This window comes from Kuraishia capsulata, genomic scaffold (genome assembly GCF_000576695.1).
Source record: "Kuraishia capsulata CBS 1993 genomic scaffold, Kuraishia_capsulata_scaffold_1, whole genome shotgun sequence".
NCBI classification, from domain to species: domain Eukaryota; kingdom Fungi; phylum Ascomycota; class Pichiomycetes; order Pichiales; family Pichiaceae; genus Kuraishia; species Kuraishia capsulata.
The window spans coordinates 1,793,326-1,806,518 of NW_019172950.1; the positions used below are offsets into that span (position 1 = coordinate 1,793,326).

The 13,193-nt window shown below is 45.2% G+C and overlaps 9 protein-coding genes across 9 annotated transcripts; 7 read left to right on the forward strand and 2 right to left on the reverse strand.

The window, feature by feature from the left end:
• Positions 1–218: 218 nt before the first annotated feature.
• On the forward strand, positions 219–605 carry KUCA_T00000963001 (uncharacterized protein; the record flags this gene model as incomplete). The annotated part of the gene is made up of 1 exon (XM_022605554.1): positions 219–605. The coding sequence occupies one exon, from the start codon at positions 219–221 to the stop codon at positions 603–605; it is 387 nt and encodes a 128-aa protein (XP_022457011.1).
• A 405-nt stretch (positions 606–1,010) lies between these two features.
• Positions 1,011–2,153, forward strand: KUCA_T00000964001 (uncharacterized protein; the record flags this gene model as incomplete). The annotated part of the gene is made up of 1 exon (XM_022605555.1): positions 1,011–2,153. The coding sequence occupies one exon, from the start codon at positions 1,011–1,013 to the stop codon at positions 2,151–2,153; it is 1,143 nt and encodes a 380-aa protein (XP_022457012.1).
• A 123-nt stretch (positions 2,154–2,276) lies between these two features.
• On the forward strand, positions 2,277–2,943 carry KUCA_T00000965001 (uncharacterized protein; the record flags this gene model as incomplete). The annotated part of the gene is made up of 2 exons (XM_022605556.1): positions 2,277–2,303; positions 2,479–2,943. 2 exons carry the CDS (start codon positions 2,277–2,279, stop codon positions 2,941–2,943), a joined length of 492 nt encoding a protein of 163 aa, XP_022457013.1.
• A 25-nt stretch (positions 2,944–2,968) lies between these two features.
• On the reverse strand, positions 2,969–4,000 carry KUCA_T00000966001 (uncharacterized protein; the record flags this gene model as incomplete). The annotated part of the gene is made up of 1 exon (XM_022605557.1): positions 2,969–4,000. One exon carries the CDS (start codon positions 3,998–4,000, stop codon positions 2,969–2,971), a length of 1,032 nt encoding a protein of 343 aa, XP_022457014.1.
• A 385-nt stretch (positions 4,001–4,385) lies between these two features.
• KUCA_T00000967001 (uncharacterized protein) lies at positions 4,386–6,132 on the forward strand (the record flags this gene model as incomplete). Its single annotated transcript, XM_022605558.1, has 2 exons — positions 4,386–4,400; positions 4,513–6,132. The coding sequence occupies 2 exons, from the start codon at positions 4,386–4,388 to the stop codon at positions 6,130–6,132; spliced, it is 1,635 nt and encodes a 544-aa protein (XP_022457015.1).
• Positions 6,133–6,241: 109 nt separating this feature from the next.
• On the reverse strand, positions 6,242–7,840 carry KUCA_T00000968001 (uncharacterized protein; the record flags this gene model as incomplete). The annotated part of the gene is made up of 1 exon (XM_022605559.1): positions 6,242–7,840. The coding sequence occupies one exon, from the start codon at positions 7,838–7,840 to the stop codon at positions 6,242–6,244; it is 1,599 nt and encodes a 532-aa protein (XP_022457016.1).
• A 721-nt stretch (positions 7,841–8,561) lies between these two features.
• On the forward strand, positions 8,562–9,809 carry KUCA_T00000969001 (uncharacterized protein; the record flags this gene model as incomplete). The annotated part of the gene is made up of 1 exon (XM_022605560.1): positions 8,562–9,809. One exon carries the CDS (start codon positions 8,562–8,564, stop codon positions 9,807–9,809), a length of 1,248 nt encoding a protein of 415 aa, XP_022457017.1.
• A 431-nt stretch (positions 9,810–10,240) lies between these two features.
• Positions 10,241–11,491, forward strand: KUCA_T00000970001 (uncharacterized protein; the record flags this gene model as incomplete). Its single annotated transcript, XM_022605561.1, has 1 exon — positions 10,241–11,491. One exon carries the CDS (start codon positions 10,241–10,243, stop codon positions 11,489–11,491), a length of 1,251 nt encoding a protein of 416 aa, XP_022457018.1.
• A 235-nt stretch (positions 11,492–11,726) lies between these two features.
• Positions 11,727–12,974, forward strand: KUCA_T00000971001 (uncharacterized protein; the record flags this gene model as incomplete). Its single annotated transcript, XM_022605563.1, has 1 exon — positions 11,727–12,974. The coding sequence occupies one exon, from the start codon at positions 11,727–11,729 to the stop codon at positions 12,972–12,974; it is 1,248 nt and encodes a 415-aa protein (XP_022457019.1).
• Between the last annotated feature and the right edge of the window lie 219 nt (positions 12,975–13,193).

A 13,193-nucleotide genomic window follows, 5' to 3' on the forward strand; every position in this document is an offset into this window, starting at 1 on the left:
ACAGGGTTGCAAAGCCCTCCTTCTCTGCCCATGGAGTACCTGCAACTTTTTCGAGCCTTCCTTTCATACTGTAGACTTGATCAACTCGTAATACCACACATCCAAAGAAGGTAGGTTTAACATCATTCATACAGCGTGAAGTCTTGTCGAAAACATCGCTTTCAGTTGTAATTGTTTCCTGTCTTTCGGTCGCTAACTCATAGTTTGTTCAGGTCAAGATGCAAATCTTTGTTAAGACTCTCACTGGTAAGACCATCACCTTGGAGGTCGAATCCTCTGACACCATCGACAATGTCAAGTCCAAGATCCAAGACAAGGAAGGTATTCCTCCAGACCAGCAGCGTTTGATTTTCGCTGGTAAGCAATTGGAAGACGGCAGAACTCTTTCCGACTACAACATCCAGAAGGAGTCTACTCTCCACTTGGTCCTCAGATTGAGAGGTGGTATCATCGAGCCATCCTTGAAGGCTTTGGCCTCCAAGTTCAACTGTGAAAAGTCCATTTGCAGAAAGTGTTACGCCCGTTTGCCACCAAGAGCCACCAACTGTCGTAAGAGAAAGTGCGGTCACTCCAACCAATTGAGACCAAAGAAGAAGCTTAAATAGATGTTGGGTTTGTGGATATTGAAGTCTATAAGATGTTTTCCAACACTATTTTTGATCACAGAAATGATATGATATCTTAGATTCTAATATATTGGTGTTGAAAAAGAGAAAAACAGATTGGACTAGGTCACTCACGATACATGAGGTTCACCATAAGGGTCCATTCTGATCGTAGATTTGTACGGATAGTCCGTTGAAGATAGCTTTATTAAGCTATTATTTGCTGCTCTTGTCCATTATTAGCGAATTTCACCATTTTGTGGTTTTCTCGTAATCATCGTGTCTCAAGTATGAGATCCAAATTCTCTCCACCATCTCTCCACCATCACGGTTCAAACAGGCCCACCCTTCTCTCCACCGACTCCATATCTTTCCACGAAAAATCACTATCAAAAATCAAAAAAGATGCTATCTCGTTTGTTCCAGCGGCGTTTGCTGTCTACTTTGATGAGAACATCCTCCAATACAAAAATTGACACCAAATTGTGTGAGGCTTACAAGTCGTTGTTCGTGATAGCTACTCCGAGCAATGTTAACGCTTTGCTGCTAGAAGTGTTTGAGATTAACATCAGGTATCCCGAGCTACAAGTAGTATTTGCAACTGTTGATTCTGTTCTCTCTAAGAGGAACTACTCTTCTCAGATATGGAGCGACAAGCTGCTTGAGGTTGGCAACGTCAAGCCGCTGGACACATCGGACGAGTTAGAGCTCATGGATGATGGTGTCTCGGCGGTCAGACTAAAAAATAATTGGGAATTGACTACATCTACTCTCAGTCTGAAAATTGGGCAAAATGTGGCTCAGATCCCCGTCGCCAATACTCTCTTCCAAACCAAGTTCATGTCTACAATGTTCTATCTGAACCCTTGGGAGTCGGATTCACAACCCGATTCACACTCACACTCTCACTCACACTCTCACTCACACTCACATTCACATTCACACTCACATTCACATTCTCATTCACCTCCTAATCCCCATAAATGGGCCGGTCACAGGTTAAATTCGCTCGAGGTGACACTCCCAATATCTGAGACCTCGCCAGAAATCGGATATTCCGATTGTTTGAGGCCGATCACCGAGGAGCTCACAGTCACCAAGGCAGTGAAAAATCTCATTCAGAATCTGGACGGCAAGCCTGCGGCTCATTTTTTGGAAAAGAACGAGAACATAAAAAGCACAGAATCGAAGGTTTATGTGTCCATTGAGGGCTCCATTCCGAACTATTCTAAGCCGAAATTCCAAGTTCTTGCCGGTGGAGGTTGGGGCGTTAAAGGCGGTATGTTAGCCATCTCCCCAGAGATAGGGGACGTGAAAGTGGGCTCCACTATTCGGTTCCACATCTACGATCCAGAGGCTAATCCCCGCATTGGTGAACTAGAAGGTGTCTTCTACGAGCGCACACTACCCCAGACCACATACAACGAAACTGAGCCAGCAGGCCCCGATCTTGAAGGTGTCTTTGGTTTGGGAAGCGAGCATGGTTTCGTCCTAAATGGCATCAGCCACACCAGCCCCAGAGAGATTTGTCGTGTGTGTGCCAAATAAGATCTGCGCCTCCTCGGATTTTTGTAGTAGCCCACGAAGATGACAACAGCGCTGATTGATACTGTTTGGCTTTCTTTAGTTGGCATATATATATATATCGATAAATACTCTCCAAAGTTGACGATGTTGGCACAAATATCCAATCTACAAGTACGTGATATCGCTTGGGTCTTTTGCGTTACCCGCCCATTCAGATGAGATCTAGTACTAACCGCGTTTCCTCAAATAGCTCCAGAACCTGAGTGAGCGCCTCAGTGTCGAGCGCCTTAAGGTAAGTGCCACGCATGCTTTTCTTGTCGATTGTGTTCTCCAATTCTAACGCCAGTCTCAGTCCGATGTCGTGACTCTTCAATCGAAGCTATCTTCCATAAGACCACCTCAGGAGTTCTTTGACGTCCGCAGATTCTCTAAACCAGCCAATTTCAGCGAGATCCAGCAGAGAGTCACCTACAACCTGGGCTACTTCCAGGCTAACTATGCTGCCATAGTGGCTCTGTTGAGTGTTTATTCCCTGCTCACAAACTTGTTGCTGTTGTTTGTGATTATTTTCACGGTTTTCGGAGTGTTTGGAATCAACAAGCTGGACGGAAGAGACCTAGAACTGCCCATGGGAAGATTGACCACGTCCCAGCTGTACACCGGATTGTTGGTAGTGGCCATTCCATTGGGATTTTTGGCCTCGCCAATTTCTACGATGATGTGGTTGATTGGTGCTTCATCAGTTACGGTTCTATCACACGCTAGCTTCATTGAGAAGCCAATCGAGACGGTGTTTGAGGAGACTGTTTAATTACAAATAATAACAGTTACAATATCTATAACTTGGCCTTGTTGAGCTCTCTGATCAACACGTCGATTGCCTCATTGGCCATTCCAAATCCAGCCTGGTACCCGTATCCACTGGCACCGTAGTTGTGGACCAGGATCTTGCCGTCTTCCACCTTTTCGGCCTCGATTCTAACACCGCCGTGTCTGCTGGGTCTCAGTCCCGCAGCAATTCTAACGATGTCCAGAGGTCTGTCAAGGATCTCAGGAAGCAGCTCGGTAGTTCTCCTCAAGATATCCTCAGTCTCGTGACCAAAGGTATCGCCAGTCCAGTTATCCTTTTGCAGATAACCTCCCAGAACGAGCTGATCTCCAGACTCTGGTCTTGGGATGATGTAAGTGGCATAGTCTCTTCCCCATCTGACCTTGTTCACCTTAATATGAGGCGCTTTGATCACAACCACTTGGCCTCTAGTAGGGTACACTTTTCCATCCTGCACACCACCCAGGTCATGGGCACCAATACCTGTACAGTTCAACACAACCTTTGTCGTTGGCAAATAGGCTTGAGAGATGTGAGTCAGTTTTTGTCTATGAAAAGTCACACCCTTGGACTCAAGGAATTTTTTAAAGTTGGCCAGGAAGTTGGGACAGTTGAAATTCCAAGTGGTATAGTTGATACCGTATGCAACCCCATCTGGAAGCTCACTTTTCGGTAAAACCTTCCAGTCTTGTAGATATGAAGACAATGACTTGATCTTCGCCGCCTCAGGTTGGTAATCCCAAAACTCGGTAGACTCTCTTTGATCCAATCCACACTCTTTACCACCTAATGTCTTTTGCAGCTTGGCCAGGTTGGTGTATGTGAACTTGTCAAACTTCAACGTTTGCGGGTCATCAGGAGAAATACACGAGAAGTTTCCACCAGCCCATGGTGAGGTATAAAACGTAGACTGGTCTCCAGGCAAATATTCAGCAAGAACTGTGACATCTGCTGGGTTGAGGTGCAGTCTGGTGATCAGACTATAGGTAGTGTAGAGACCCACGATTCCTGCCCCAACCACGACGTATTTATCTGACATTCAGTGAATAGGCACAAAAAATCACGCTGGTGAACGACGATATATGACAGTTTTGAAGACACTGGCCAGTTTATATCACAGAGCTCAGTTTCGTCATCGTCTCGTCCCACCCAGACGGAGATCCTTGGGTGAATTCTCGGGCCACCCGACCGCAAGATTACGGATAATCCGAATCGGGAAGGTTACGAAGCGCGCCCCGATTGGGCTTTAGTGTGAAATGGTGAAATCGCTGACTGGGGAAACTAATATCCGCAAGCTGGAAGCGACGGCTCTATCTCTCATTCATCAGAATATTTGAATGTCAGATTGAAATCCCTTTGGGAAATTTTTGAGGCGCAACAATGAGCACATCGGCTCAGAAGAGATCTAGAAACGGTTGTGAGTCATGTCGGCAACGCAAGTAAGTATGATCTGACTCCACCTCAAGATAAAACTGCTAACTGTTGATGTACAGAAAAAAATGCGATGAAGCCAAGCCAATATGTGGGACGTGTCTTAATAGAGGCTCACAGTGTGCATATTATAAAAACCAAAGGAAGGTTTCTAGAAAAATTAGGTTTTCGGTGGGGTTGGCTTACCCTAAGCCGCATAGGGAGTTACATAAGGAGAACCAAGTTGTGTTGAAGGTACGATCGCAAGATCAGAATCAAACTCTCGTGCCAATTTCATACGATATTCCAGATGATGCTTCACATGGTATGAAGGGTGGTATTTTATCCCCAGTGGGGTCGCTTGACATAATCCGATGGCCGCAGAACGCTCTGACCGCAGACTCCATGATCCCCAACGGTGGTGCTTATCCGAAGGACTTTGACCTTGCGAGCTTGAAATCCCCTTCTCTGTCACCTTCTGTTCTGTATTCGCTGAACGAAAACGAGGTGCTCGACCTGTGGAAAGCCTCGCCGGTGCGATCCCCATTCCATCTACCTCTTTACGATAGTCCGAGAGTAGTGCTGCCAATTGCCTTGAACGAGACAGAAATGTCTTATTTCGACTACTATTGCAGTCATGTGGCTAATGAGATCTCCATTGTTCCTGGGGAGCTCAACTACTTCCTGAAGGTGTTTCTGCCGATGGCCTTGAAAAATGAAGGTGTTTTGGCGTGTTTGATCGCATGGGGATGTATCTTCAAGAACAATAAGAGCAGAACCACCATAGACGAATTGTGGATCCAGCGGGCTATGCTCTATGTCAAAAAATCTCAGGAAACCCATGGTTTGACCGGGGAAGTCTTCCTGACATCATTTGCATGTTACATGATTCTGGTTTGTTTGGAAGTTTCAGTTGGAGATACCGATGCGTGGTCACGATTTTTAACGTGTGGATATGATTTGATAAACTCGTTTGGCCGTGGATTTGCCGTTCTGGAGAACTTCTCGACAGAAGGTCATCTGCTGGCTGATAACTTTGCATACTTCGATATCCTGGCATCCCAGTCGCATGACAATGGTACATATTATGGTGTTGAGGAGTACGCAGACACTCACAATACGAACCAAGATGGCACCATGTTTGACTCATTGCAGGGATGTATACGACCTCTTATACTCAAACTTGGAGATGTCGTGAACCTAGTGAGAAACATGAAACTAATACGAGAGGCAAATGACATTACGGATGACCAAAGAGTGAGTATGTTGACGTCGGTCCTGGAAAGAGCCACGGAACTGGACCTGGAAGTGGAGAATTCGAAACTCAATGCTTCTGATTTCGACAATCTGGTGAGAGGCGATGTTCCGCTTGAACATCATTTAACGTTATTCGAGCTCTTCCAGCTTGCAATTCAGATTCATCTGAGGCAGGCAGTTCGCAGACTACCTCCTATTGTTCCAGAGATTCAGTGTCTTCTGTACAGAATGAAGAGTTGTCTTAAGGTTATCATCAACTCTTCGGTGAAGTCGTCGCTGTGTTTCCCGCTGCTTATAGCTGGCTTGAGTTGTGTCAAACAGACTGATAGAGATGAGATCAGAGGTCTCATAAACGCTCTGATTTCTAGATACGAGTTCTCCAGCATTAACAAGGCAATGCTGGTGCTTGAAGAGGTGTGGAGGCTCAACATGGACGGGGCCATATGTGTGGATTGGTTCAAGATTACCAAGCAATTTGGCTGGCGTTTAAATTTGGGAAGATAATCGGAGTTTTTGGTTACAGTTCGGGTGTTATAGCATCTGGTGAATATTTTGTTTGTACGAGAAAAAGATAAAAGAAAACGTGGAAAAGCCTAGCACCAAAGGTCGGCCCTCAAAGGTTGGCCCAAATCCTGGAAAAAAACGATTTCTCAGTAGGATCGTCATTGGCGTGCTTCAGATCGTCCTCTGTGAGCTCTTGGTCTTTTCTGCCTGTTTCAAAGTCCATTTCATGGTATGGGATCCAAAATTTCTTGTAGTAGAACGAGTAACCTGCCCACATGATGAAAAAGACTGGGATCATGATGTAGACATCGACGAAATTACCAGCATCAAAAGGCTTCAGAGTAGACCATCCTTGCACAAGAACAAGCAAAAGACCCAAAAAGACTGCGAAAATGGAAGTCAATGGGTACAATGGCACCTGGAAGAGGATATTTTCTTTCTGATATCCATTGGCCAACCAACCTTTTCTGAACCTTATTTGGGCGAGAGCAATAGCAGTCCAAACAATAAAAGAACAAACACCAGAAAGATTGATAATGTAACCGTACGCAACAGAAGAACCAGAGCTTATCGCCAGAAGAGAGAGGAACCCAAACAGATGGCAGACGTGGATAGCAATCCATGGGTTGCCTCGCTTGTCAACCGTAGAAAAGATCTTTGGTGCGTTTCCTTCCGTGGCAAGATTGAACAGCGATCTACTGGCGAGGTAGATAGAACTGTTGATGGAAGAAAGACAGGTTACCAGAATAATTGTGGTGGAGAAATAGCCTGCATTGGCCCACCCTGCATTGGTCAAGGCGATGGTGATAGGAGCTCTCATGGTCTTGTTTGAGAGCGACAAATTGGGATCGTTCCATGGAACAGTAATACCATATGCGATGGAAGCACCAAGGTAAACGAATAGAATTCTCCAAATGGTCTGTCTCACAGCAATTGGAACAGCCTTCTTGGGGTTACGTGCTTCTGAGGTAGTCATGGAGACAGCCTCAACACCAGAGTAGAAAACTCCAGCGTACACGAACGAGTTGGCAATACCCTTGAACCCATGAGCCAATGGAAACTCCTTGAATGGGTTTCCAGGAGAATGGCCTGGAATTCCTCCAGCAGCATAGATGATGGAGAACAAATAGACACCACTCAAAAAGAGGAGCTTGATGAACGAGAGGATATACTCGCTCTCTCCAAAGGCGCTCACGCCCAGGGTTTGGAAAACGGTGAAGATAAACCACATGATCAAGAACCAGCCATAAAGCGGAACTTTATCGGTGTAATACGCAAGAATCGACGTCAACGAGACGTACTCTGAGATGGTGTTACAGAGCCACAGCATTACGTAGCACCAACCAATGGCAGCTCCAAAACCGGGGTCCACCCATCTCGAACAGTGGAGGGTGAAGTTGAAATCGTACAGAGTATTGAGTTCTCCAATACAGTTCATCATGGCTATGACCAGCAAGCCAACGATGCAGAAACCGGCAATCAACCCAACAGGTCCTCCAGAGTGTAGGGCTGAACCCATACCAACGAAGACACCGGGCCCAATAACACCTGCAAGGGCCATCATCGAGATATGCCTCGTTTTCAACCCTCTTTTAACACCTGTATTTGGATCAAATTTGCCTCTAATTTCTGTTTCGGAATTTCCCACACCTGCTTCGGAGACCTCATACTCAGAGACCTCCTCTGGGGTAGTTTTTAATCCTGACATGGTGGAGTGTTTGGAAAATGCCTTGCAAAACGCTTCTGAAATGCAAATCTCGAAAAATGTATCTTTTCCGGCCAATGGGTTAAGAGCTGCTTTATATTTATATAAAATTCTCGATACGGTTTCGGTGCCTCGATTACAATTATTTGATGTCGAATGCAGCACTATCTGCAAGGCATTGGAAGATTAGGGTCACAGGGTAATTCGCAAAAGTCTGCCTAAGATAGCTCATCTGCAAGCCCGCAAATTGCAGTTATGCAGGCAGGCGGATGCGATTTTGTGTGATTCGTCAAGACACACGACATTTGGGCGCTTATCTCGTCATTTCGGCCATTTGCGTAAGGCGGTGCACACACTTGACATCGGGGTCTGAGCAGAGGGGAAATGGGTTAGGCCAAGGGTTTAGTTTGAGTCTTGGTTAATTTGAAGTTTCGTTCAGCAATCCTGGTGTATTTTGTTGAACAGAAAGAGACTTAACCGCCAAAGCTGCGCCACTCATGAAATTCACAACTTTCGTCTCCCGCCCAGCAGCTGTCGCCTTAACTCCTTCCCGATTTGGAAATCTCGTTTTCTTATCGCATCTGGTGCGAAACTCCATACTGGTTCCAAACTTCGGGTAAAAATTCCTCAGTCAACAAAACTTTGAAGAACTCACGATCACGGTCTTGAGCCTTCTCTTTGGAAATCTCCCGGGAACATTGTGCTACTCAACCATTTCTGAATTATGGCACCAACAGCTCAACAGGACGAAGAGTCTAGATATGCCGAGATAGCGCGGTCGTTTCCTATCGTTGACACCCACAATGATTTCCCCTACCTCTTGAGAGTTCAACTAAGAAACCAGATCCACACTCACAACCCCTTCAACTTCAACGGAGAGCTCACAAGCCACACAGATCTCCCAAAGCTCCGCAAGGGAGGTGTTGGTATCCAGTTTTTCAGCTGCTTTATCGAGTGCAAAAACCCTGACTACTTGTACCAAGATTTCGACGCCGCAAACAGCGCGGTGAGAGACACTTTGGAGCAAATCGATGTCACCAAGCGTCTGATTGATGAATATCCTGATCAGATGGAGTACGTCACCAATTCGGTGGAGGCTTTGGAAGCCTTTCAGAAGCACGGGAAAATTGCAGTTACCATGGGTGTTGAGGGATTGCACCAGGTAGACACCTCACTAGGTGTTCTGAGAGAATACTTCCATCTGGGTGTGAGATACATCACTTTGACCCATAATTGTGATAACCCCTTTGCTACAGCAGCTTCGTCAGTAATTGGAGGCTTGCCAGATAAGGGCCTGAGTGATTACGGAAGATCCTGTGTGAAAGAAATGAATAGATTAGGCATGATGGTGGACCTTTCTCACGTCAGTTACAAAACTATGCATGATGTACTCGATGTAACTAAAGCCCCCGTTTTATTTTCTCATTCCTCTGCTTTCTCTCTGACACAACACGAGAGAAACGTGAGAGACGATGTGCTAGTGAGACTGAAGGACAATGGTGGGGTTGTCTGCGTTAACTTCTTTCCTGGCTTCATCGCACAGAACGGCAGTACCTCAGCCACAATTCACGATGCCGTGGACCACATCGCCCACATCATAGACATCGCAGGCTGGGACCATGTTGGCATGGGAAGTGATTTCGATGGTATTCCGGAAGGTCCCAAGGGACTTGAAGATGTCTCCAAGTACCCCGATCTTCTGATCGAGCTCATGAAGAGAACAAATGCTTCGGATGAACAGATAAAAAAGGTTATGGGAGGTAATGTCTTGAGGATCTGGAGGCAAAACGAGGATATTGCAAAGGAATTATCCAAAGAAATCCAGCCTGTTGAAGAGAACTGGAAAGAGAGATCTTGGAAGTTTTACGGTTATGTCAAGGATTTTCCAGAGGTTTATCCAGGTTCTAATAAGGTGTATGAGGAGACTACTGAATTCGACAATGAACAAACATTGTTCATCACTGAAAAATAAAGTCGTTTTGCGGTAGTGATCGTTAAAAAGAGGTGATATGACTAGCTATGAAAAATTTACATTTTCCTTTCAAATAGACAAAATTCTATATTTTTCAATAATTTACACACTTTGATAAAGCAGCGGTCAAATTTTCACTCCTTTATTCGAGTTTTGAACGCCCATATTTACTGAAATCGGTGAATATATTCCTTGTCAAATATACAACGATCTCAAAGCATATTCCAATCCCGAATAATTCGACCAGATCACCAGCCTGAATTCTCAGCTTTGGAAGTCCGATAAGGACCAGCTTAGAATATGAGTGCGGTAACAGATCCAAACCAGCCATTTGGAGCTGGTCTTGTTAAAGGCTTCCAATACGAGTCTCCATTGGTTCGACCTATCCGACTGTACAATATTTACTGCGTATATTTGTCATTTCCAAATTTATGTTTTGCATGAGACGGAGTGTTCTCTCGGTTAACTCGGTCAACGCTCTTTCGACAAGGCTATGCCAACGATATTTCACGGTGAGGTCAAACGTGAGGTCCATTTACGACACGAAAGATATAAACACCAAGGCTGGAAAACTTGTTGATGAGATTGAGAGCCAACGACTGAAAATTTCAAAAACTTTGGAAGAACCAAAGTCAAAGGAGGATAAAGACTCTAGGTTCTCGTACATGAAACATCTGGGCACTATCATAGAGAGCGAGAATTTCCAGAACCTGAAGAAAGAATTAAGTAGGCTCAATGAAAAACGACAAAGCACCACAAAGTTATACTCAAAGGATTTGTCTGACCGGCTGGACGTCACTGCAGAAAATCTCAAGACTTCTCTCAAATTTGCATCAAGACTAGTCAACGATGTAACGGGCTACACCAAAATAGAACAGCTCAAACAGAGCATCGTGCAACGCGAGGAGCAACTACAGAGAATACGAGCTCAGATTCAGGATTCTAAGGCCGCACACGAGACAGCTGTATCAGAGAGAGTGGCATCCCAGAAAGAGGTCAATGCACTGTTAGAGAGGAAACACAGCTGGTCCACAGAAGATTTGGAGAGGTTCACAGAGTTATACCGAGACGACCATAGTTTAGAGCAGACGGTGAAAGAGACGGCTGACGCCGTCAAGGAGCTCGAGGTTAAAGAGGAGGAGACTTACTCGCAATTGATACAGGGAATAATGAATAGATACCACGAAGAGCAGGTATGGTCTGATAGAATAAGGTCATTCTCCACATGGGGAACCCTCATGATTATGGCCGTCAATTTGCTGCTTTTTGTTGTTGTCCAGTTGTTTTTAGAACCCTTCAAGAGGTCACGCTTGGTGAGTTCTTTTGAGATGAAAGTCACGGATTTACTGGACGAGAAAGTCGCAACGATGCAGGCTTCGTTGGAAGAGAAAATCCGCAAATCTGAAAACCCTACACAATTGGATGGTTTCACCGCCGTTGATGATAAGCAGGCTTCGCAACTTTCAGGCACGATAGTGTCTTTCAGTCCAAGTAGCTCGTCATTTAGCTCCATTGTTGATACTTTGAAAGCTAACCTGGCTCTCATTCTGATCAACCCATGGAAAGGTTCTTTCAACCAGGAACCACTCACCTTTGAGAAAACGCAGTTGAACCTGTTCCTGGGATGTGTTTTTGCGACCGGGACAATTTTGGGGGTATTATTCACTTCACTGGTCCGCTGATAGAGACATATTATTTATATCAAAAATTTCGCCATATGAACAGCATGTAGAGAGAGAAGATATTTCTATCAAGCAAGTCAACTATTATTGCGGCGACATATTTGTTTATACACTAATACGTTGTGAGCACTTTCATCCCGGTTACGAATCTCTGGGTGGCCAAATGTCGTCTGAGGAGTAGTCCGCTCAATTCATCAGTTGACATCTGCAGTTCTACAACTGAATAAGAACCAATATGGAAGAACTCGGGATCTATCCGACTCATACACCCAATCTGACCAACCCGGTTGTGTCGAAGTTCAAACTGGCATCCAGTAGCACCAACAACCAAGATGTGTACCTCAAGCTTAAGAAGCTACAGAAGGAGCTGGAACTCTTGATTCTGCAAGAGGAGTATATCAAAGACGAGCAACGCCATCTGAAGAGAGAGCTCGTTAGAGCCCAAGAAGAGGTCAAGAAAATTCAATCAGTTCCTCTAGTCATAGGACAGTTCCTTGAACCAATCGACCAACACACAGGTATCGTGTCATCAACCACCGGATCAAACTACGTGGTCAGAATCTTATCAACTCTAGACAGAGAATTGTTGAAGCCATCTTCCTCGGTCGCCCTGCACCGTCATTCCAATGCTTTGGTGGACATATTACCCCCAGAGGCTGATTCTTCCATATCAATCGTTGGGGAGAATGAGAAGCCCGACGTGACATACAACGATGTCGGAGGATTAGACATGCAAAAACAGGAAATCAGAGAGGCAGTTGAATTGCCACTGACACAAGCTGATTTATATAAGCAGATTGGTATTGATCCGCCTAGGGGTGTTCTGTTGTACGGTCCTCCTGGTACTGGTAAAACCATGTTGGTCAAGGCTGTCGCCAACTCCTCCACCGCGTCATTCATCAGAGTTGTTGGTTCTGAATTCGTTCAGAAGTATCTTGGTGAGGGTCCAAGAATGGTTAGAGATGTTTTCAGATTGGCCAGAGAAAACTCGCCTTCCATCATCTTCATTGATGAGATTGACGCCATTGCCACAAAGAGATTCGACGCCCAAACAGGTGCAGATCGTGAAGTGCAGAGAATTCTGCTCGAATTGCTCAACCAGATGGATGGTTTTGATCAAACTTCGAATGTTAAGGTCATTATGGCCACAAACAGAGCCGACACGTTGGATCCTGCTCTGTTGAGACCTGGTAGATTGGATCGTAAGATCGAATTCCCATCTCTCAGAGACAGAAGAGAACGTCGTTTAATTTTTTCCACAATTGCATCGAAGATGTCGCTTGCTCCAGAGGTTGATCTTGACTCATTGATCATCAGAAACGATCCGTTGAGTGGAGCTGTAATCGCTGCTATCATGCAAGAGGCTGGTTTGAGGGCTGTGAGAAAGAACAGATACGTGATTCTACAATCAGATCTGGAAGAGGCCTACACCAGTCAGGTCAAGACGGGCACAGATGTTGACAAGTTTGAGTTTTACAAATAGATGTAGAAATCAAGAAGCGAAACGATTGTTATAGGAGCTGTAGTCGTGATTGGTTCAACTGCGTGCTGTCGCATGGAATGAATGACTTCCCTTTGCTTGGTTATCCGGTCATGATAATTCTATCTCTGAATGACCTTATTCATGAAATTAGCTTTCCTTCAGCTAATTATCTACTGCGGATTGACACTTTATCGCTTGATATTGCTTCGAGTCCCGTGC